Source organism: Asterias rubens, chromosome 2 (assembly GCF_902459465.1).
Source record: "Asterias rubens chromosome 2, eAstRub1.3, whole genome shotgun sequence".
Lineage (NCBI taxonomy): Eukaryota > Metazoa > Echinodermata > Asteroidea > Forcipulatida > Asteriidae > Asterias > Asterias rubens.
In genome coordinates this window covers 18,649,720-18,674,223 of record NC_047063.1, presented here as the reverse complement: position 1 = coordinate 18,674,223, position 24,504 = coordinate 18,649,720, and the positions used below count along the sequence as shown (strand labels likewise).

Here is a 24,504-nt window from a genome sequence, read left to right as displayed (position 1 = left end):
TGAAAATTGAAACATGGAAATCATGGTTTATAAACCATAAAAATTGAAGCATGAAAAACATGGTTTACAAACCATGGTTTGTAAACCATGAAAGTTGAGGCATCTTGAAAACATGGTTTATAAACTTACACACACAAAATACTACTGGTATGTAAACCATAAAAAGGATTTGGCAACACTTTCTATGGTTTACATCTAATTGCTATAAACCATGGTAAAAACATGCCTTAAAAATGCCAAACAATTAATTGACAGACGGCGCCCCATATGCCTGTAGACTGTCCTCTGCTCGCCAGCAGGGGTGCTTTACATTCTTCACAAAGTGGCATCAAATTCCTATTTTTACAGCACAAGCTCTTTTAAATCCAATATTTATCAAGCATAATATTATTTGCTATTTTCCCGAATTTTGAAAAGGAATATTAATTTATTATAATGTCATATCATATTTTTGATGATGGGGAATTGATTTCAAGATTTTTTTTCAAATAGAGCCTTGGCTTTAATTTGTCTTAAAATCATTATTCTGCCACGGTTATAATATTGTTAAACAACTCCTAAGTATCGTACTTGTGACGTGATGTAACACTCAGCGGCTATTTGCAAGTTTAATTTAATAAAGACGGTGTAAATCAAAATTGCGAATTATACCCAAACGCGAAGGTGCCATTCATGTTCTACGGTGGCCACAAAAGAACATCAATCGTCGTTGTTTTAAGAATATTTCTCAATACCCGGCCCAGCCGGCTAGCCACTAATGAAGCAAATTAAAACTACAATAATTATAATACTTTAACTTTTTGGATGTTGAGAACAATAAAAAATGAGTTTCTACACCGAACTGATTTTATTTCTTCTACTTTAACTTAAACATTTTGTGGCCACGAGAGGGCTCACTATCAAACTTTACACCAGTAACTCATCACTCCGCGGTCCGACCGGGAGAGGATGTTGTGTGGTGAGAGAGAGTACGTGAAAGAGGCAGAATCCGCAGGCTAGGCAGCAGGCAGGGGGTAAATAATTCATGAATAAATACTCTTACTTAAGTCTTTTAAGAGAGTAGGAGAACTGCCGGACTCTTTATTTAACAAGCATAAATAAACAATTAAATTCGATTTTTTATTTAATATCAAAAATTGAATTATCTGCTTTTAGGGTGAGTATTGGGAAAACATTTTGTATCCTGTCACCACTTGTTCACTCATTTGTACAGAATATCTCATTTGATGAGTTGAGTAAATTAAGTATAACTATGTTATTGTTGTTTCATATATCATAATAACAAATGAAAAACTGGTGGCACAGGCAGACTGTAGAATAGATTACAGAAACTTTTCTGGGTATTGGTATTGATCGATTGGCGGTGGTAGGTAGATTAATTCTGTCCCCCTGGAAATTATGTCGGTACGCCCCCCTGGAACTGTATACAATTACAAACTTCTTCTGCAGAAAGCGCCCTCTTTTGAAACATCCTCCTTCAGCCTTGTTAATTTCGGGGACAGAATCTCCCGCAGGCTGATTTCCCTGGGACATCGTCATCGGCTAAATTTTACTAAAACGCTATAATTTAAGCCAGCAAAATTTGTATGGACAGTATGGTGCCCTCTTTACACGAAATAGCTATCATTATCACTGTCCCACTTATCAACCGACAAATCGGATCCAATCTACCTCCAACTTGTTTTCCCTTATTTTTTTCATCACAGAGAATAAATTGTCCAAGTCCTGTTCTGTCCTGTGCCAGTGGCACAATAGGTATATCGTTCACTGTCTCATTTTTATTGTATTAATTCTTTTCCAAATTATTTCATTCCAATGTGTAGCATTTTTGTCTTGATTGTAAATTATGAAGTAAGCCACCATGAGCTACCAGGCATTGTATACATACCGTTCCAGTGAGAAGACCACTCTATGTTTTGAGGAGGGCGATAAGTTTACACTCCTTGACAGCGGTGATCCGTACTGGTGGCAAGTAACAGATGCAAGGGGCCAAGTCGGCTTTGTACCTGCTAACTATATTGAACAGCTCAGGGACAATGTGAGTACAAGTAAACACTAAATTCCCTGCCCCTAACCCCTAACTTTACTCCTGAATGACGAAAAAGTATGACTGTATGTTTAGTTTTATGCTGCCTTAGTGGAGATGTAGGCCTTACAACCTCATAACATCTGCCTCATACTCTCAGACATAGTTCTAGGAGAAAACCCCATCCGACCTGAACACCCCATACCCCACCCCCACCCTGAACCCCTAAACCTCCGCCCCCATATCCATGTAGAACATAGAGTTATATATAAGAACTAGAGGGCGCACTGGCCTATATACGCGCCCCGGCATGCGCGCAGGCGGCCATTCTCTAAGTTGACAAAACAACCATCTCACAGCCTGTGTTTGTGCGGCCCTTTTGTAAGTTGAACAAACAGCATTGCGTGAGCGTTCAATAAAAACTCAAACGTGTGTTTCATATTCAACGTGCGTACAGAGTGGCGTGCTTGTCATCTTGCGGTCCCGTAGCGTTTGTGCAAGCAGCATCACCAGTGCGCCCTCTATGTCCAGGAAAACATAGGGGCCCCTAAAACAAACATAGAACACTTTGTGGATCACAAAGAGAGTTGTAGAGTTCAACCAGAGCACGGGCAGTTGCTTCATAAAGTAGTGAAGCAGTGTGGCAGGAGATTCTGTCCCCCTTATGGCTAACTGTGTGCAAGCTGCAAACCTCTTCTGATACATGTAGCACCCTCTTTTAAATCATTCTCCTGCAGCCCATGTAAATTGTCCTTATGGGGAACAAAATCTCTGGGAGACAGATAATAATAATAATAATAATAATAATAATAACAATGGCTTTTTATATAGCACTGAGGTCCGTCACGCAGTGACTCTCATAGCGCTCCAACATTATTACCCCCGGTCACTGGGTCTTAAATCATTCCTTACACCAACATCAGCTCCCTGGGGAGTATACAGCCTTGTGCAACAAATATGCGCTACTCGGCTAAATCAATCACAAGAACCATCTCTGCCTTCACAGATACCCATTTACCCCTGTGTGGAGAGAAAATTTTCCTAGGACACCTGCACAGATGTCTAGGTGTCCAAGAAGCTGCTGTTGCTATGGGTGCTCATGGGTTACTTCTAAAAACCATGGCTCCCCAGTATTCATGGGTAAAGTGTATAACCAAGTTTTTTTCCATTTTGCTTTCAATCATTCAGAAACAAGATGTGCTGGTTTCCATCGACAGAGCCATTGAATTCATCCACCTGTCGGCAACGCAGAAAGGAGGATCTCTCACTCATGAACAGCGAAATACATTACAGTATGTTAGAATAGCTACATATAAAAGCTTGAAAAACTCTTTTCAGGAAGTCTTTACGTGCCAGTGTAAAAACAATGTATCTCCTAAAATAGCATGTGCGAGTTTGAAATTTCATGTGGGTTTGACATTCAATAATTTTACATTTTTTGCTGTTTTCTCAGCAAGTAGACATTATTTGGCCATAATCTTTGACCCTACCCTACCTTTAATGAGCTTTTAGTCAATAGACTGATCTACGCACTGACCCCTTCTAAATAAGTTCTTTCTTCCAGTATATGCTCAGTCTGTCGACCTCTTATTTGATAATCCTCTGATATCAATTCCTTTTTATCCTGTTGAATTGAAAGGTATATTGAAAATCCCTATCAGAATAAAATGTCATCCCATCACTCATCTTCTTAATTGTGATATTTCTTTTCTTCCATCCTTGATTGTAAAATTCAGAAAGTTAGTTGAGCACCGAGAGACAGTGTTTAAACAGCAGCAAAACTCTTCCTCCGATAGTTCCACATCCAGCAAAAAGATCACACGCTCATCCTCCCGATCATCAGGAAAGCACAGAGCCGCCCCTCCCCCACCTATACGTACAGAAGACACGCCCAAATCACCAAACACTGTCGCTGCTGCTCGTTCACCAGTCACCAGAACAAATTCGCAAATTGCAGAAACTATTTCATCACCAGGGAAGGATGGAAATCCCGAACCCCAATCACCAAACACTGTCAGTGCTGCACGCTCACCAGCCACCAAAACAAACTCGCAAGCTGCAAAAACTGTTTCGTCCCCAGCGAAGGATAGAAGTCGAGACGCGCAAGAACGGCTAAGTCCGATGAGTTTGGAGGAGAGATTGTCATCACCAGCCAAGGTTCAGTCACTGAGCACTGAGTCTGTGCCGAGCAAGCTTGGTGAAGAGCTGGTCGAGCTTGTACGAGTCCGCACAGGGCTGAGTTATGCCAAATCAATGGACGCTTTGAGTGCTGTGTTTTCTCACATCGTGGATTCAGTTCCTGCAGTCGGAGATACTATGGAGCAGATTATGCAGTCATTACAGGGGATGTCTGTAAGTTTGTTGAGCTGTTTGCTTCTTTGTTGGTGTGTTTCTCTAATGGTTTGTTTTTATTTATTTAGGAGACCTACGCTTTTGGCGATAGTTATTTTTTAAACTTTTATGCTCTCCTGGGCACCCCACTGTTGTTTTACATTGTTTTCTTAAATATGTTTAAAGTGTGTGTGTGTGCTTGTAAATGTGTTTGCCTGAATAAATATTATGATTATTATTATTATTATTATTATTATTGTTATTATTATTATTTACTTTATGAATGCAAAAAAGAGTTACTGGCCCGACGTTTCGAAAGGTTACTTACTTTTATCTTTTTGGTCAATCATTTAATTTGAATGTAGAATTCCTCAGTCTCTAATGGCAGTCTATCAATAGAGGGCGGCAAAGATATGGAGCGGTTAATGGTGATCTTTTCTGAGCTTACAGACTGTAAGAATGACTCCCAGCAGAGAAGCTGGGCTCTTCACGAAGACGAAGCTGTCATCAGCGAATACCTGGAGGAGTTGTCTTCAATCCTGGTACTTTCTTATAGACCTTATTTCTATTGCAGCGTCACTGCCCAAGTTTTTGCCAACCGATTGATTTGCAGTTTAAATCAATCTTAACTCTTGTGAAATCGGGTCCAGAGCAGTTACATAGTGTCCATATCTGGGGTTTTGTTTGGGTTTGTTTTTCATTAAAGATGCTATGTCAGATTTTTGGCCGATTTGACCCAAAAATTTTGATTTAAAATTCAATCGGTATTTTGATGGGGGTCGAGAAAGTTACAAGCTTTCATTCAAGCCATTGCTCGAAAAAATCCGCCAATTATTAGTAACAGTGAAACAAAGTGCTCAAAATAAGTTTTTGTCGGGATCCCGACAATTTATCACGTGACCAATTCTTATGTGTTTTATAAGAAACGTTTTAAATTTTTGTCATGGTTCCTGACAAATAAAAGTACAAGTTAAACTTTTTTCGTTAGAGCGGGTGATACTCTTTGAAATACCATTCACTTAAAAAAAAAATTGTTTAATGTTTAGGGGCCACAAATCTGACATAGCATCTTTAAAAAGAAACAAGAAACAATTTAAGTGGGTTAAAAATAAAACAGCCAGACAAAGTTTACTGAAACTGAGGATATAAATGAAACCATCCCAGAATCTCATTTCACCCTTCTCAGATTTTAGAGCATGCCCTCTTCATTTGAGGTTGAGTTAACAAAGAAGGCAAAAGACAGCTACAAGCACATCATAACGAATCTTGAAGTGTATTGTTTGGATTCTGTATTTTATTTGTAGAGTGATGCAAACCCGGATGTCTGTAAGGCTGTTATCCAGAGAGACAACTATGAAGTTATTAACTCACTAATCTTGTACTATCAAATGGTAAGCACAGACTGATAGCAATAGGATCAGCTAACATTATACAAATATTGACTGCTTCGAGTGCTATGGTTAAAACTATGACTCCCGAGGTGATCCCCGGAGCGTTCGTTTTATTTTCCCGAGGCGAAGCCGAGGGAAAATAGAATGCTCCGGGGATCACCAAGGGAGTCATAGTTTTAACCATTGCACGAGTAAAAGCAGTCAATGTTTGTTTTATAACACCCCAAACATTCTAAATACTGTACTATTAAGTTACAGACCTGAATGCTACAATCCACAGACACGCGAATACAGATTGCGAAAACTTTTACTGTGCTGCATGTGCAGTGTCATGTAATCCGAAATGGTTACAGACTATCAATTTATCATCCTCATCATCCGTACACGCAACGGACGTCTGGGTACTGCACGCCGTGTGATAGTCTTCGGACTAGTGCACGGCAAACCGATGCACTATCACACGGCCTTCGTCTAGTAAAAAGACATATCATGTGACGCGCTCTAAACCAATGAAAAGGCAGAATATTGGTGAGGGGTATTATGATAAAGGATATACATACCAATATCACCTTTGAAAGGTTTAAAGGCATTGTACACTATTGGTGTTTACTCAGAATAATTGTAAGCAGAACAACTTTCTTGGTAATGAGCAATGGCGAGCTGTTGATAGTATAGAACATTTTGAGAAACAGCTCCCTCTGAAGTAACATTGTTTTTGAGAAAGAGGTAATTTCTCCCTCAATATTAAAAGACTTCACGCCTGAAGCCTTCTTTAGGCATCTGAAAGGCATCTGAAAAACAAGGGTGTTTTTTGCTTCTATTATTTTCTTGCAACTGTGATAACCAATTAAGTCAAAATTTTCACAGATTTGTTATTTTGTGCATATTATGTGGATACACCAAATGAGAACACTGGGCCCAATTTCATGGCTCTGCTTACCGCCGAATTCCACGCTTACAATCACGATTCCCCGCTTACGTGTAAGCGCCAAGTTTCTGCGCAAGCCTTGTAAGCGTAGAATGCCTAGTAATGTTGAGTATGCACGCACAGAAGCTAAAATTCGCCGCTAACCCGTGAATTACGCATGTCGTAAGCATAGAATTCCCTGCTTCCGAGCCGTAAGCGCCGATTCTGTGCTTACGGTAAGCAAGCACGCGGTAAGCAGAGCCATGAAATTGGACCCAGGTCTTTGACAATTACCAAAGTTGTCCAGTCCCTTTTAGGGTTATCTTGAGACTTATTGTTTACAGCCATGCCTCTTTCTTACAGGAGCTGCGAACCTCACTCCGTCTCCTCCTACTCAAGGTCTTTGGAGTACTCTGCGGTCTTGAGGCTGTGATTGCGTCTCAGCTTCTCTATTCAGTGCTCCTCGTGGAGATTGCTAGAGATATGCAGACTGATGCACAGTGTATACAGAAAGTTTGCTTCTCTTCGCTTGTCGCAACCATGTTACTGTCTAGCGGCCAGCCTCTAATGTATACACACTACGGTGAGTACAGGTAGATAAAATGCTTTTCCATTTCGCCTTGTGAGATGGAATAGTCTAGATTTCACCTACTGAGTATATATTTGTATTAATGTCCCCCAAAATGGAGTAATGCAAAGGTTGTTTGCATAGAGTCTAAGGCTGTGTTCAAATTGGCAGCTACAGCTTGATTATGTCATCATGCGTTGGAGTACAAAGACATCGTTAGGATGAAGCTCATAGAAGCTTACTACACAGTTGCTATCCTACATACATTTATCTGGCATACTACAGCTGCAACCACCATGCAGACAGCCCAGATCATCTTCTCCTCTGTTTATCGTGCCCAGAACCCATGCTGTGTCATTTGCAGATCGCACACTCTTCTGCTATAAACCAAAAGAATGGAACACTCTTCCGTATCACATCATGGATGCTATTAACAATATTCACATTTTTAAGAAACTGCTCATATTTTTATGATATTTCTTTCCAACAAGTGTATTTCATGTAACTGTCTTAAGTGCCTTCGAACAATTTTATTTTTGATTTGGCGCTATATAAATGTTTTCTGATTGATTGATTGATTGATTGATTGATTGATTGATCGTAGCAACAGTCGTACCCAAAGGTGATTACATGTACCATGTACATGTATTATTGATTGATTATTAGTGGAAATAAAGTATTGACTGATTTATTGATTAGACATAGCAAATACATTTGTTTAATCACTAGCTTCTGTTTAACAGCTTCTGTCAAATTAAGCCCAGTTCACATTTTGGTGTGTGTTTGTAACAATTACAGATCAGTTGAATGAAGACTTTGTCCGTTTCTTGTTGAATAACATTGAGGATCCACCCCCTGAGGACGAGTCTGAGCAGCTACCAGATCTATTTGTCAACCTTGTTCTCGCTTTTAATCTTCATTTTACAGGTAATTGTTCAATCTTCTAAATCTGTCTAAATGAATTTAGACACATTTTCTCCCTCCCAAGTTCTCTTGAAAAAACACACAATAAAAGTAAAGCTAAGATAGAATGGCTAAATAGCTCAGGTGGTAGAGCACTGGCACAAATTGTCAGAGATCACAGCTGGTCAATTGCCACTTGAGAACATTTTTGGCTCGAAAAAAATGAAGCAATCACCAAAGGGAAAAATAAACAGTCTAAATCGTGTTCAAATGTTTAGCTTTGTATACAGCTTTGTATACAGCGTCTGTAAACCTCCTGGGCCCAATTGCATAGAGCTGCTAAGCACAAACATTTGCTTAGCATGAAATTTCTTCCTCGATAAAGACAGGATTGTTTGCTTATTGTTGTTTGCTTATCCCGAAAATCCAGTGGAAATTTGGTTGGTAATCCTGTTTTTATCAAGAAAGAAATTTCACGATTAGCAAATTTTTGTGCTTAGCAGCTCTATGAAATTGAGCCCTGGATTGTAACCCATTTGGGAGTTTCTTGGTCTAGAGTAAGGGGAGGACCCAGACCAGCTTGTTACTTTTCAGGAATGTTCACATTTCTCAACTCTTATCACTGTACAAATTCATTGTCGGTTTACAAATCTGAAAGTACACCCGATTTTCATCTGGCATCTTTAAAAGTTAATGAACTTTTTTTTGCTTCAGTGTTCATTGATTCCATATTCTTCTTATTAGTTATAATCTTTTTTTGTCGCAGAGCCCTCAGAAAATCTGGTAATGCGAGTCTTGGGCAAAAGGAAAACGTCCAAAACATTCAGCGAGAAAATAATGGTCCTGTTTAACAGAGAAGGTAATAATGAAGTCTGCATTTTCACAAGTGTTTTAAGAGTCTGTGTTTGGTAATACATGTAAGTCTTACCGCAATGGGAGACTTTTGGGACACTTGGTGGCAGCAGACTTACTGGTAAATCTGTTGTTCTAGGAAGTGCGCACATGCTCAGAACTACAGAGAACAAAGGTATCTATTTCAGCTGACTCCGAGCTTTTCAGAGTCCCAATCTGGCCTTTTTCGTAGCAATGTTGAAACAAGCTGGCCCCTTTTCATGGACCTGGGGCCAATTTCTTAGAGCTGTCAGCTCGCTTATTTTTCACGTGTTACTGGCAAAAATGTCATGCCATATACACTGCTTGTGACTGGTATTTAGCTGTTGTTTACTTAGCATAACAATTGAGTGGAGTCTTGGTCGGCTATCTGATTTTACTATAAGTAAGGATTTTTTTGCTTAACCACAATTTTGTGCTTAAGCAGCTCTGTGAAATTGGGCCCTGCTTATAAAGGGTAGATACCTTTTGTTGGGGCCAAGTTTTTGGCCATGACACGAATTCATATCCACTGTGAATTAACTTACTGTGAATAAAGATGTATGTAGTATCATTAACCTGTACAAGTCGTTATGTTTTTGAGAAAAAAAAACAGAAAAATTACAGAGCAATGTTTTCGGGAGAGTGGCGTAAATCTGTTGAATTTGTTCTCAAAAACCATACCTAAACCGTGTAAGCTTAATGTAAATCTGTGTACATTGGTTTTTTTTGTCAAACAAAAAGTAAAGTACCCAAACCCTTTAAAGACACTTGACACTATTGGCTTTTGTCAAAGACCAGTCTTCTCACGTGGTGTATCTCAACATTTGCATAAAATAACAAACCTGTGAAAATCTGATGAGCTCAATCGGCCGTTGAAGTTGCGAGATGGGATAATGAAAGAAAAAAACACCCTTGTCACACAAAGTTGTGTGCTTTCTCAGATGCTTGATTTCGATACCTCAAATTCTAAATCTGAGGTTTTGACATCAAATTTGTGGAAAATTACTTCTTTCTCAAAAACTATGTTACTTCAGAGGGAGCCATTTCTCACAACAGCTCCCACTTAAAACAAGTAAGGTTTTATGCTAATAATTATTATGAGTAATTACCAATAGTGTCCAGTGCCTGTAAGCAACTTTGGCCATGGTTAGAAGCACCAACAAGATGCCTGAAATTGTTGATACAATTTTTTTTAAATTCTTTCCCCAGTTGATCCAGTGAGAATGTTTGAGCACGAACCCAAACCTCCCAACTCGTTACTCAAGTTCCTGTGTGATATCTTTGCCAATGCGGACACATCTTCGCTATTTTACACCAATGATATGAATGTTCTAATTGATATCATAATCAGACAGTTGACAGATCGTTGTCCTGGTGATAAGGTAATTAGCTAGTTTGACAAAAAAAAATTGTCAAAGTTCTGACATTTTGTATAATTTTGTTATCAGGCAGGATATTCTTCCTTCTTAAGTCTGATTTCTGGTTTGTTTTGCCCTTGGAAAAAATCTGAAAAATTGTGATTAAATAGCCTTCAAATTATATTAGAGACTGCACCATATGTATACATGTTGGTCAAAAATGTTACTACCGGTATTATTTTCAGGAACCAAGTACCATATTGTGTATTTTGAACTGAAGTTTTTCGTACATATATATATGTTTTCTTAAGTGTTACTGATTTCTTCAAACAGAGGGTATGTTTTGGGTCTAAACATTTGGTCATGAGTACTACTGTCGGGTCTTAAAATTACCATGAACATAATTTTGGGTGAACATTACTTTGAAAATTGAAACTGTTGGAGATAGTTGAAATACTAAAAATGTTCTTCACTATATTGTTATTTTGTTAACTCTTTTAGCAAAGGACGGAGTACCTAGGTGTGATTCACAGCATTCTTAGGATGCCAGTCTACTGGGAGCAAAAACATAGGCTAGCCGACCTTCGCCGTGTAATCGAGAAGATTGCCAAGGAGGAAGAACCAGAGAGTAAACCAGATAAAGAAATACTCATGCAGATCCGTAAAGAGTGTCAACTCAACTTCACCATCACATTCTGAGAACAGACATATTTGATCAATAGTTGTGTCTGCTTATCATCATATTAAATTATTTTGGGGGTTGAGCAAAGAGAGTTAAGGCCCGGTTACAAAGGCCCCGATAACGAGAATGAAAACGAGAACGTTAAAAATGCACGCCCTCGATGGGTTATTCAACCAATAGAATGCGTTCTTTTTGCGTTGTTACCGTTATCATTCTCGTTATCCCTCATGTGTGACTGGGCCTTAAACCAGATAAAGATATACTCGTGCAGATCCGAAGAGAGTGTCAACTTAACTTCACCATAACATTCTGAAAACATGACTGGTTTGTGTTAACTATTATGTCCGCTTATCGTCATATTAAATTATTTAAGGGGTTGACTAGACAGGATTTGAACCTGCGACCTCCGGATTAATGGCCGGCGCTCTACCAACTCGGATATGTGTATCTAGCCTTAATGTTGGTGGTCTCCCGTTTTTGTCAATATCCTTGTTCGGGGGTGTCACTCAAAATGTTGATATAAAAAAATTTAACAGACAATCTTGTGTGGTAGCATTTCTTTGTGTGGATTACGCCATTTTGGAGTCAATAACCCCATGTGTTATACAGTAAAGTGCATTTACTCGCTTAGAATACTATCGCGTTTATGTAGAACTTGACTCTCAAAATGGGCAGCGAGATTAACAGTAGCAAGGTATCGGTGAAGTACAGTTTGACTTCTTAAAATGTAGGTGCCCCTTTTTAAGTTAAGAAAACCTGTTATAATCCCAATACAAAGATTCTGGATAAACTTTATTAGAATGCCCTTTTTGCCTTCGGTTAATTCACCAAACTATATTTGGAAGACTTTTATGAACAACATCTTCAATATCTTATGTTTATTTCATTGTTGCTTTATTTATTCTTATACCATTGCATCTAACCGATAAAATATAATATACAGACCTAGTAACTTATTATGACAATGTTGCTAGTTTATGTAATTAATTAATTAATCGCAAAAAATAGTTAATGGCTTGACGTTTGTTTCAACCCTAGCAGAGTCTTTCTCAAAGGCTAAATTACTTAATTAATCACTAAAATATTGTACAATACTGACTCAAAAGAAGCCCAGCGAAGTCTCTATCTTTGTTTAAACTAAAAACCTCTATAGTAATTCAATTCCCCATGTTTCGATCAAGATTTTTTTTTTTAAGAAAAAACACCATTACCAAAACAGTACACCGACAAATTAGAAACAAATTTTAAGATACAAGAAACTTTAAAGAGAAAAATGTAAAAACAACAATTAGTGTTGTTAATGTTGTAACTTGTGTTCTCTTGTTGTCCAGTTTCACTCTAAAAACTCCTTGGCCAGACTTGACCTGGATCTTTGTCCAATGGAGCCTCGGCCATTTATGGTTCAAACTGACCCAGAAATGTGGCAAACTGGCCCAGAATCTACAGTTGAAATCCCATTTATTCCCATGTGACCCATAATCCTGGTCAAATCTGACCCAGGAGTTATTAGAGTGTACCGACAACGCTTAGAACATTAATTTTGGTTTTACCCACATATATGCACTGTACATTCGGTACTTTGCCCAGGCATATTACTCGTGTGGGACCAAAACTCACGACCTTTGCCATTCTAGAGCAGTGTCTTACTCAAATTAATATTCTGTATCCCCAATGCTAATTTATATCTATTAAAATTGCTTAGATTGTGCTTATTGAAATTCATGTCTATAAGACAAAGTACTTAACACAGTTAATTTTTTATATAAGTCCTAGCCTACAGTTAGACAATGTTAGCATTATTGCTATTAAAGTGTTCCTTTTGCTTGTAATTGAATAAGTTGTCTGAAAGGTAGGGTCCGGTAGGGTCATAGATTTGTTTGTTAATGAATGCCGACTTATTGTGGCAAAACTTTAAAGAAAGATACAATAAAAGTCACATGTGAAAGTTTCAGCTGAATGAAAATCTACTCTGCGGTAGTAGACTATAGAAAGACATTTCTCTGACGAACAAAATCTACCTGGCAAAGTAACACACACATGGTGTTGCCGGCAAACCTTTCTTTGTAAAACACTCAATCGTATTAACAGATGTTTTAACCAAATTCACGATTTCTGCAAACTTTCAATTAAATAAAATACCTCCCATAACTTTGTTTTGTTTTCAACAAAATCAAAACAATGGTTGAATATTTTTGCAACAATGTTACAAACAGTAGTGATCTGTTTTTGATTTGCATTTCTGGGTTGTCAAGAACTCGGGCTGTGATGTGGCAAAAGAAAGGTCTATATCAAAAGGCCTGTTTTGATATTTTCACAAACTAGGCGATAGCCTCAGGAACTAACCGCATCTCTGGCCGCACATTCGCGCACAGATACTTAACTTGTTGAACAAGTTCTCTGAGAATGAATCTGTTCTCAGATTAAAATGTTTTGGGGTGAAAACTTATCCAACTATATTACTTTCGAAGGGAATCGTTTTTTCAAACTAGTTCATACTACCAATAGCTGCAGTGCATCTCACCCAATAATGTTTTATGGTCAATTTTTTTGGAATCTTTACCAATCTCTGACCCTACATTTAGTTACCATTAAAAATGCCTTAAAGGCAGTGGACACTTTTGGTAATTGTCAAAGACTAGCCTTCACAGTTGGTGTAGCTCAACATGTGCATTAAATAACTAACCTGTGAAAATTTGAGCTCAATCGGTCGTCAAAGTTGTGAGATAATAATGAAAGGAAAAAACACCCCTGTCACACGAAGTTGTGTGCATTATACATGTAGATGGTTGATTTTGAGACATCAAGTTCTAAATCTGAGGTCTCTAAATCAAATTCGTGGAAAATTACTTCTTTCTCGAAAACTATGGCACTTCAGAGGGAGCCGTTTCTCACAATGTTTTATACTATCAACCTCTCTCCATTACTCATCACCAAGTAAGGTTTTATGCTAATAATTATTTTGAGTAATTACCAATAGTATCCACTGCCTTTAAGCCGTGTTCCAATTGGAATTTTAATTTTTTTACGGTGACTTTTCTGTTGAATGACAAAATTAATTCCAATTGGGATGCCTGGTAAACTGACCGCGACCATGGTGTAAAACTAACAGTCCAAAAGAGGTCGCAGAAGACCTCCACGCAGCCCTGATAACTTAAAAGGGCCGCTAAAAAGACCAATAGGAACAGTTCCGCTGTAAACCTACCACGACCATGCTGTAAAATGCTATGCAAATGTCGCAGAATTTAGGTCCAGGTGGAAATACATGGTAGAATTATCCCAAAGCCAGTCAACTTTTCGCGTGGCAGCGGAAGAAAAAGGGATGGCAACACAGCTTTAGGCACTGAACACAACTCTTCATAGTGAAGATATAGCTAGACAATCTGTCATTATATTTACGATTTTAACAGTATTATTTTCAGACTAATTGTCATAAACTAGACGATCGAAATGAATGTGCTATTGCCCTCAGCTAATCTTATATAAACCTACCCTCTTTTAAAATATTTCAAGTATCTTTTTTTCGTAAACATAAAACAGTCTGCTGTTTTTCTTCTAAGTAAAGTAATTCTTTGTTTCTACAATAAAATTTGTAAGAAATCTGCATTATTTATCAGATAATAATTAAACTTTGTAACTATTAACAATACTTTCAGGACTCATGGTAGTTTGATTGAAGTGTACAAGAAGTTTAAAGGCACTTGACACCTTTAATTGTATTGCTGTTTTTTAATTTCTTAGGTTTGTTAATGATTAATTACTTAGATTAGTTCTTTTTAGCCTTTGTTTTTTTTTTCTTAAATTGTATCTATGTGAAGCGCCTTGAGCATCTTTTAGGCAGACTTTGGCGCTATATAAGTTTTCGTTATTATTAAGTACTCGTCAAAGACCAGTATTTTCACTTGGTGTATCCCAACATTTTTATGCATAAAATAAAAAATCTGTGAAAATTTGGACTGAATTGGTTATCGAAGTTGCAAGAGAATAATGAAAGAAAAACACTTTCGTTGAACAAGATTAAGTGTGCTCTCAGATGCCTAATAAAAGGCTTCAGGACTTAAGTCTTGAATATTTGAGTGAGAAATTACCTCCCTCTCTAAAACTACGTTACTTTAGAGGTACTTGTTTCTCACAATCTTTTATACTATCACTAGCTCTCCATTGCTCATTACCAAGTAAGTTTTTCTGCTAACAATTGTTTTGAGTAATAACCAATAGTGCCTTTAGATGTGGTTTTGGTGGGAATGATTTCCTCCTCAAGGTCATACTTAAGGTCTGTTCTTTTTTTCTATCCGTTGACGAGAGACGAGAAAATGGAGTCTGGGTTGCTAAGAAGTGCCTTAGGACTGTCCCACTCCTCAAGCTTACCTGCACTCAAAACTACGATGGTATCGTAATTTAGAATGGTAGACACACGGTGCTGTGTAGTAAAACAAAAATAAAGAAATGAATAAACAAATAAATAAGAAAATGAAAATTAGAATATCTGTTGCAAAATGCTAACCAACCAAAAGGACCCACAGTATAAATAACAAAATAGTTCATGGCCTGACGTTTCGACCCTAGAAGAGTCTTTCTAGGTTAAAATAAATAAAAACAAAAAAATTTAAAAAACAAAAAGTTAACCTAGCAGTTTAGAATTAAAAAACAAATCAACCCAGCCTAATATTGACTTTTGTTGTGTGTACAAATGTCACTTTATAGTGCCTTTTGAATAAAATAATTCCCATGTTGAAATCCCGCCATTTTCAACGCTTAAATTTGAATTGTTTTTACTTTTTTTTTTTTCTTTTACTCAATGGTGTCAGAAGTTACAAGATGTGTAAATTTGTTTATTTAATTTCTCGGGTAGATAAAAAGTACCAAAATGCAAAGCAGTAAAAGCATTAAAAGATACAGCACCGAGGAATAAAAAATACAGGAAGGAAAAAGAAACAGCCAGATTGCCTAAAAGAAACAAAGTTCCTGTCTTTCCTCTCCAGCTGGTCCTAAAGAGCACAACTAGATATTGAAATATAAAAATATATAAATATATAAATATACAAGCAGCAATGTAAAACACTTCAAATGAGCAAAATGAATGCTTGAATTTTGGCAGTTAACCCAGCCTTCCATAAGTATTGGTATTTCTTATTTTAATGGAACAAAGACAGCAAAGATGCCAATATCTCAAATATTTCTCAGGGATTCCATTTTTGATTAAAACTTTTAAGATCTTGCCAGCATTCGTATGTAGATAAGTATAACTTACAGCAATGGTGAGAACCGTTTTGTTGGCAAAAGCAGTGAAAAGCACATCCTGAAGAATGGCGTCCTACAAAGAAAGATAGATAGATTATAAGATAGTTAGATAAAAGGTTTATTCACAATAGTCAACACAGCATAAAAATTGAATTGCAACTATGATTAAAAGTTAAAAGTACATCATTAAAAGGACATCAGGATAAAGAAAACGCTAGTGAAAAGGGGCGGAAAAAGCAAATACACACTTTCCAAGGAAAATACACAAACCAGCACACTCCGAAACGAACAAAAACACTTGCACCCTCACAATCTCACATACCACAAGACAACATGCTAGCACTCTGCAACACTCACAAAACCAATACATCCAAACCCAAAAGGGCCTTTAAAAAAAAATTAACGAATGAACAAAATTGATACTGGCTACATAAAAGCATCAAGGCAAGTGTCATAAAATGAAGTCGCATGTGGCCAAAGAAAATTGATAAACGAAGTCAATGTGACTGATGTAACTCTAATGGTTTCCATAATAAGTTCATCCGAGGAGTTGTTTTCTCACCATATCCTTGTCAATGGAGGCAGTTGCTTCATCCAAGATGAGAATCCGAGATTTCCTGAGGAATGCACGAGCTACGCAGAATAACTGCCGCTGCCCAACGCTGAAGTTCTCACCTCCCTCGGTCACGATAGACTCTGAATAGAATTTGAAACATTAATAATAATATAAATAGTTAGATTTATTGAGAGCCTCATGCTGTAAACTAAAACTTTGCAACTTTAAAAAAAAAAAAAAGAAGAAAAAGTAAATAAAACAAATTTTTTTAAATGACATATATGGTATATATACAGCCTAAGCCTATATAAATAGAACATAATTGTCATATGCTACAATGTACATACATGTTTTAAGTTCTGCTTGTGACACTCCACAAATACCAATCCAACAGTTCAAACATGACAACAGTTCAAATAATTGGTAAAATGGATTACAGTTTGAACTTTAAGGTCGTATTCTACTGCTAGTACTTGGTCTAACTTAGCCCCTAGTATTACCTTATATTAACATTTGGTCATCGGGTGATACGGACGATGACAAATACATTTTAAGAAATAAGAAAAGACAATGAAGAAAGAAAAGACAATGAAGAAAGAAAAAAAATCAAAAAACAGTGGACATCCGAGTTTTACTCATTTCTCAAAAAATAATAATATTATATTACTTCAAGCAATTGTTTCAAGCCATTGGACACTTTTGTAACATAAAAAAAACTCACAGATTTACAAACAACTGCGAAACGTGCGGAAACAAGGGTGGGTTTTCCCGTTATTTTCTCCCGACTCCGATGATCGATTGAGCCGAAATTTCACAGGTTTGTTATTTCATATGTAAGTTGTGATACACAAAGTGTGGGCCTTTGGACAACACTGTTTACCGGAAGTGTCCAATGGCTTTAAAGGAAAGTTTTCCACAATGACTTTCAAACAAATCTGAGGGTGTTTATATTGTTAGTCTACTCTTACCAATGTTGTGCACACTATCTCCCCTGATGCAATAATAGCATAGCATCAAGGCCTAAGTACATTATTTTGGAAGAGTGAAAAGCAAAAGCAGAACCAAAACATTGTAACATTATTTGTTTTACCTAATCCATTAGGTAGGTTGGAAAGTGTGTTCTTAAGTTGAGCAATGTCAATCGCCTCCCATATGTCCTCATCGCTGCATTTATCAAATGGATCTAAATTGAAGCTAAAAATATAAGAGAGAGAGTACAAACATGGTTTTAGAACAAAGGTGTTTTTTTTACACAAAGCCAGTAAATGGCCTGAAGCTATTGACATACTATTTTTTAAAGCCTGTCCAATCACTGTATCAAAATAAATCAGTGCAAAATATTGTTAATGTTTGGACGTTTCGACCCTAGCAGAGAGTCTTTCACTCTTTTTGTTTTGTTCAGCCTTGAAAAGTCAGGCCATGAACTATTATACCACAGGTCATTTTAATTGGTAATCAGTTTGCAACAATCAATTCTATCAGATTTTTGTCCACATATATTTTTATATGGAGCTGGTCTGCTATTGTAATTGCCTGCAAAGGATGATTAAAGTTTTTTGAATTGAATTGAATTGAATTGGAATAATCTTGCATAAAGCAAAAATGCAAAAAGAAACTACAGCGTTGGGGGAGTACCATCATGACCCATTAATCAATCGGGTGCCAATGTACATTATTATCACAATGTTACCGTATGGTTCCCGTGAAGAGAGTTGGATCCTGAGGGACAATGGAGATCCTTTGTCTCAATACAGCAAGAGGCACGTGATCAATATTCACTCCATCAATGTATAAAGCCCCTGAAACAAAAGAAACAATGGCACTGTTTAGGAAACAAAACGGAAACAGTAAGCCTACATGATTAAAATCACAAAAACAATAAAACACTTTGAAAGCCACAAGACACAAGTTACGCCCGGTTCATCCTTCGAAAACATGGCCGGCTGTGACGTCAAGAAATCGCAGGAAGTATGAATTTGATTTGATATGATTTGCTCAGGCACAACTTAAAACATAAAAACTAGAATTACTTAGACTGTAGAGAAATGCTATGTAAATGGTTTTGGGCAAACTTTTGCGTAGTTATCAGATAAGAGTAGTGAACAACCACACACAATTCTGAATGAAAGTGTATGGCACAATTGGTACCAGGGTTTACTCATCTGGAGATTGCTGTACAAAAGCTTGCCCCGAACCATTTGACATAGCAACTGTCTCTAAAAAGTCAAGGAATTCAAAGTTAAGAGGTACCTGGTGACTAAGCAAGTCATTGTACCAGAAAGTATACAAATACTAACTTATTGGGCCTTCGTAAAGTTTTCAAACAATTGTACACTTTTCTACATGTAAGTTTGCGTCAAATCTAAAAAAATATATACATAAATACTTACAATAAATTCAGAACAAGAGCTGATCAAACTTTATATTATTTAATTGTCTTTTGATAAACTGACAGTAAAGTTTGTTTGGACAGTTTCGGCTAGTCTCTGTGGGTCAAACTAAGTGTTCATATTATCAAACGGCAATAGGGAGACCCTAAAATCAGGGCCAGATATAGCTCTGGCACGTTAAAGGGAAGGTACACATTTGGTAATTGTCAAAGACCAGTGTCCTCACTTGGTGTATCCCATCATACGCATAAAATATCAAGCCTGTGAAAATTTGAACTCAATCCTTGTTGGACGAATTTGTGTGCTTTCAGGAATAAAAGACTTCTCGCTAGAAGTCTTTTATTATTTTAGTGAGAAATTACCTCTTTCTCAAAAACTACGTTACTTTAGAGGGAGTTGTTTCTCACAATGTTCCATACTACCAACATCTCCCCAGTGCTCATTACCAAGTCAGCTTTTAAATTAATATTTGTTTTGAGTAATTACCAAACGTGTACCTTCCCTTTCATGAATGTGTATGCCACAATGGTACCAGGGTTTACTCATCTGGAGATTGCTGCACAAAAGCTTGCCCCGAACCATTTGACATAGCAACTGTCTCTAAAAAGTCAAGGAATTCAAAGTTAAGAGGTACCTGGTGACTAAGCAAGTCATTGTACCAGAAAGTATACAAATACTAACTTATTGGGCCTTCGTAAAGTTTTCAAACAATTGTACACTTTTCTACATGTAAGTTCGCGTCAAATCTAAAAAAATATATATATAAATACTTACAATAAATTCAGAACAAGAGCTGATCAAACTTTATATTATTTAATTGTCTTTTGATAAACTGACAGTAAAGTTTGTTTGGACAGTTTCGGCTAGTCTCTGTGGGTCAAACTAAGTGTTCATATTATCAAACGGCAATAGGGAGACCCTAAAATCAGGGCCAGATATAGCTCTGGCACGTTAAAGGGAAGGTACACATTTGGTAATTGTCAAAGACCAGTGTCCTCACTTGGTGTATCCCATCATACGCATAAAATATCAAGCCTGTGAAAATTTGAACTCAATCCTTGTTGGACGAATTTGTGTGCTTTCAGGAATAAAAGACTTCTCGCTAGAAGTCTTTTATTATTTTAGTGAGAAATTACCTCTTTCTCAAAAACTACGTTACTTTAGAGGGAGTTGTTTCTCACAATGTTCCATACTACCAACATCTCCCCAGTGCTCATTACCAAGTCAGCTTTTAAATTAATATTTGTTTTGAGTAATTACCAAACGTGTACCTTCCCTTTCATGAATGTGTATGCCACAATGGTGCCAGGGTTTACTCTTCTGGAGGTTGCTTTACAAAAGCTTGCTCCTAACAACAATAACACGGAGGTTGCAGGTTCGCTCTATAGTCATATTTATAATAATAATATGAACACTTTAAGTGCGCCGGTATCCACCACAAGTGGTGTTCATGGCCCAAGGAAGAAACACAAAATTAATGAAAAGCAGCTGTGAAAAAGTGGGTTTTGAGGACCTCTTTGAACTTATGAATAGAGGACATGTTACGGATATGAAGAGGCAGATTATTCCAAAGTAAAGGACCAGCATGAGAAAAAGCCCTGTCACCCCAATTGTTGTGGGTTTGGGGAACAACCAGTAACGAAGAGGTGGATGATCTAAGACATCTGGAAGGATTGTAACGAGTAATTAATTGACAATTATACTGAGGAGCAGAACCATGTAAAGAATGAAAAACAAGCAGAAGTAATTTGTATTGAATGCGATATCGAACAGGGAGCCAGTGAAGATCATTCAAAACCGAAGTGATATGGGTTCTCCTGGAGGACAAAGTGACCAGCCGAGCTACAGTGTTTTGCAGTCGTTGCAAACGAGAGATTTGGTTCTGTTGTAGATGTTTACTTTGTTCAACCCACAAAGAATTGATGACAATGTTTAAAACAGTGATCCTATTAGTATTCTTACCATCAGTTCTGTCAATCAGTCTGAAGAATGCCAGCATTAGGGAGGATTTACCGCTACCGGTTCGCCCACAGATACCAACCTATAGAGATGACAAAAACAAGGCAATTGCAATTTCATTCAATTTAATATAAACACCATGTTAAAAGACATAAAAATTGTTTTCAAGTGCACATCTTACAATAAAAAAAAACCAAGATAAATATGTTAAATAGAATAGAAGAACTTGAAAAAGATAAACGGGACAAATACACAGTGACAGAAGTATTTACAACCATCCTATAAAATACTAGGGTGTCGACCAACAAATTAAAAACCACCGAAGAAAAGGACCACCGGAGTACAAAAAAGGAGGCCTAAACAAATTGTCGGGGATGCCAGCAAACCAGGAAAAACAGAAAAGGAACAAAAAGCATGGGATTATCTTTTGAATTGAGAGGTAAATAGGTGGCAAGCATTAAACAAATAGTTGGGAAATATTGTTTCCAATCTTCTATTTGGTGTTGAATCGATTTAATCTTTTTAAAAAAGCTTTTCTTTCAATGTGCACTTTTTTTTAAAGCGATAGGGTCGACTGACTATTAAAACAATATTGTGATGAATAAACTCAATTCAGACACACATTTAATAACTCACAGATATTAGGAGTCAACAAAATAAAAGTAAGTAAAAACAAGCAGTATAACAATTAAACCATGCAGGAGCTGGTAGGAGGCCAAACAAAGTAGTCTTAAAGGCAGTGGACGCTATTGCTAATTACTCAAAATAATTTTTAGCATAAAACCTTACTTGGTAATGAGTAATGGGGAGAGGTTGATAGTATTAAACATTGTGAGAAACAGCTCCCTCTGAAGTAATGTAGTTTTCGAGAATGAACTCAAATTTTCACATTGTTGTTTTATGCATATGTTGAGATACACCAAGTGAGAAGACTAGTCTTTGACAACTACCAATAGTGTCCAGTGTCTTTAGACTAAGAAACACATCAAAGGACAAACAAACATGGGAAATGATAATAGCAATACAATAAACACATGGCATTTGTAACAGAAAGATACTTCATTTAAAATTAATTCATTTCATAAGCAAATGTATATTCTTCTTTCACAAAAACATTTATAGTACTTCTACTCCGTTTCTTAAATATTTTGTTCTTATAACTTAGCATAATTGCCAGGAAATCCAATGCTAAGCTTTTGAAAAATGTTTTTCTGGATTTCTTGACTGTTAGGTTTTTTATGCAAATATTCAATGTTTTCTTCACTTATTTCACGTGAATAGAAGTTTTTCTACAAAAATTAGTTCATCATAATGCATACCAGCCCATTTTTTCTCAAATATCCCTTATTAATACTATTATTATTATTATTAAGACGTTTTTAGCTCCTACCTTCTCTCCTCCCTTGATGCGAATATTTATATTCTGAAGAACCGGTTCCAGTTCCTTGGAATAACGCATCTCCAGATTATTGACGGTGATGTCACCAATAAACGGCCAATCATCAGGTGGTTGGAACACACCTATATATGTCAAATTGTCACCAATAACAAACAGTTTAAAGGGACTAGACACTATTGGATTACTCAAAATAATTATTAGCATAAAACTTAAGGAGAAATGGAGAGCCGTTGATAGTATAAAACATTGATAGAAATGGCGCCCTCTGAAGTAATGAGTTTTTGAGAAAACAGTTTGCTCCTCAGAAAAAGGACCCTGGTTTATTCCACAAAATGAACTGAATTTACATGCAGGCATGATTTTTCGGTCTTTGGAAAAAAAAAAGGAATTAGGAAAAAAAATTAGGAATATTTTATCAAGTTCAAGGGCTGACCTAAATGTACACATGCTGATGCCTCTGTTGACTTTCCAGGCTAATTAAACTACAACTTGTCTGATTTTCTCCAAGAGCCAAGGGAAAATCAGACTAAAGTTGGAAGAATATCTTGTCTGTTTCCCTGCTTTTGTACCCTGCTATTCAATTAAATTCAATTAAGTTCAATTCAATTGGAATCAATTCAATTCAATTTTATTTATTTCAATACAATTAAGAAAGGTTTTGCGGTAGCACCATGGAATGATAATCTGAGAGAAGCTTTTCTCCAGAAGACGATCCAGAGCATACTGATCAAAACGTTGAGTTGTTACCCATGGTCCTTTTCAGAACCACGCCAACTCATTTTAGAGATGTTCATTACATGCTGTGACCCAAACCTCATTAAATTTCATATTTCCACCATGCAAAGTTTCAAATCCTACTTATTTCATTACAGTTTACAAGTAAAAAGTAAAATTTGTTTTCCCCTGTGTGCATTAAGCCCGGTTCATACATGTACTTCCTGCGAATGAGAATGCGATACGAATGTTGACGTCACAAATTCGCAAAGAAATTCACACTGAGTTGAACTGTGTTCAACTCATTTGCGAATATCGCTGCGAAAGGAGGGTTGTGACGTAAAATTCACGTCAAATTCGCTTCGCATTCGAAGCGGGCTTTAGAAGAAAAAAAAGTAAAAAAAAGTAAAAAAAGGGGATACCTTCTTGTTTCTCTATTTCCAGATTGGCAAAATATTTGAGTCTCTCTATAGCATTCATCTGCATCTCAAGCTCAGCTGACTGGCTGACTGTCTGCATCAACAGCTGGGAGGACTGGGGAGAGAAAACAAGAAATGGTGTTCATTTGTTTTTTTCTCCAGAAGACGATCAGAGCATACTGATCGAAACGTCTAGTTAAAACCAACGGTTCTTTTCAGAACCACCCCAACTCATTAGAGATAGTCATTACATTGTGTTACCGCAAACCTTTCTAAATCATATTTCCACCATGCAAAGTTTCAAATCCTACTTATATGTTTTATGTAGAGAATTTATACTTCTGCAACTTTAAAAGTTTCTATGGGATTTGAGGCATTGTATGGTAAGGTATCAATTTATATTTGGTGTGCGGTAACACCATAATGTGTCTCTACTTGCATGGTAGATTATTTTCTTTGGAGAACTTGTCTTGCTATATATTCTATAATCTTCAAGTAGGCGCTAATCCTCAAATCAGATTTGCAGAATGGAGTGGTGGTAAAAACCTACATTGCGCGGCTAATATCACTAACTGGGTCTTGAGTGTTCTATGGTCACGCACCAAGTGTGCTTGAAGATAAATATGTTATCACACGCGTGTTCATGGAAATATGAATAATATAGCGCATCTGCGCCCCATACCCATCTTGGCCATCGGCCTCGTTGGATATGGGACGCAGAACACTACATTTTTCCGTATTCCACTCGCGCTTGTGTATTATCGCGAAGTAGATTTTCGGACTTAAGGAG

At 37.0% G+C, this 24,504-nt stretch overlaps 2 protein-coding genes across 2 annotated transcripts in view; one reads left to right on the top strand and one right to left on the bottom strand.

Annotated features, from left to right (window-relative positions):
• Positions 1–934: 934 nt before the first annotated feature.
• LOC117304359 (NCK-interacting protein with SH3 domain-like) lies at positions 935–11,202 on the top strand. Its single transcript, XM_033788766.1, has 11 exons — positions 935–1,013; positions 1,824–2,038; positions 3,215–3,318; positions 3,763–4,378; positions 4,723–4,899; positions 5,662–5,748; positions 7,019–7,238; positions 8,022–8,150; positions 8,893–8,985; positions 10,209–10,381; positions 10,859–11,202. The coding sequence occupies exons 2-11, from the start codon at positions 1,862–1,864 to the stop codon at positions 11,054–11,056; spliced, it is 1,974 nt and encodes a 657-aa protein (XP_033644657.1). The 5' UTR covers positions 935–1,013; positions 1,824–1,861; the 3' UTR covers positions 11,057–11,202.
• A 3,995-nt stretch (positions 11,203–15,197) lies between these two features.
• The window catches only part of LOC117304349 (ATP-binding cassette sub-family C member 8-like), a 33,898-nt gene continuing 24,591 nt past the window's right edge, over positions 15,198–24,504 (bottom strand). The window contains exons 25-32 of the mRNA XM_033788755.1: positions 23,718–23,829; positions 22,573–22,703; positions 21,186–21,264; positions 18,524–18,632; positions 17,924–18,027; positions 16,840–16,973; positions 16,288–16,350; positions 15,198–15,456 (exon numbers count right to left, since the gene is read on the bottom strand). Coding sequence (XP_033644646.1) covers positions 15,325–15,456; positions 16,288–16,350; positions 16,840–16,973; positions 17,924–18,027; positions 18,524–18,632; positions 21,186–21,264; positions 22,573–22,703; positions 23,718–23,829 — 864 coding nt within the window. The 3' untranslated portion in view covers positions 15,198–15,324. The remainder of the gene's footprint in view (positions 15,457–16,287; positions 16,351–16,839; positions 16,974–17,923; positions 18,028–18,523; positions 18,633–21,185; positions 21,265–22,572; positions 22,704–23,717; positions 23,830–24,504) is intronic.

Excerpts from the sequence above, each read along its gene's own strand:
- LOC117304359 (XM_033788766.1), top strand. The coding sequence starts at position 1,862 with ATGAGCTACCAGGCATTGTATACATACCGTTCCAGTGAGAAGACCACT. Across the intron at positions 3,319-3,762 it reads GAACAGCGAAATACATTACA|AAAGTTAGTTGAGCACCGAG; the intron begins GTATGTTAGAAT and ends TGTAAAATTCAG. Across the intron at positions 4,900-5,661 it reads AGGAGTTGTCTTCAATCCTG|AGTGATGCAAACCCGGATGT; the intron begins GTACTTTCTTAT and ends TTTTATTTGTAG.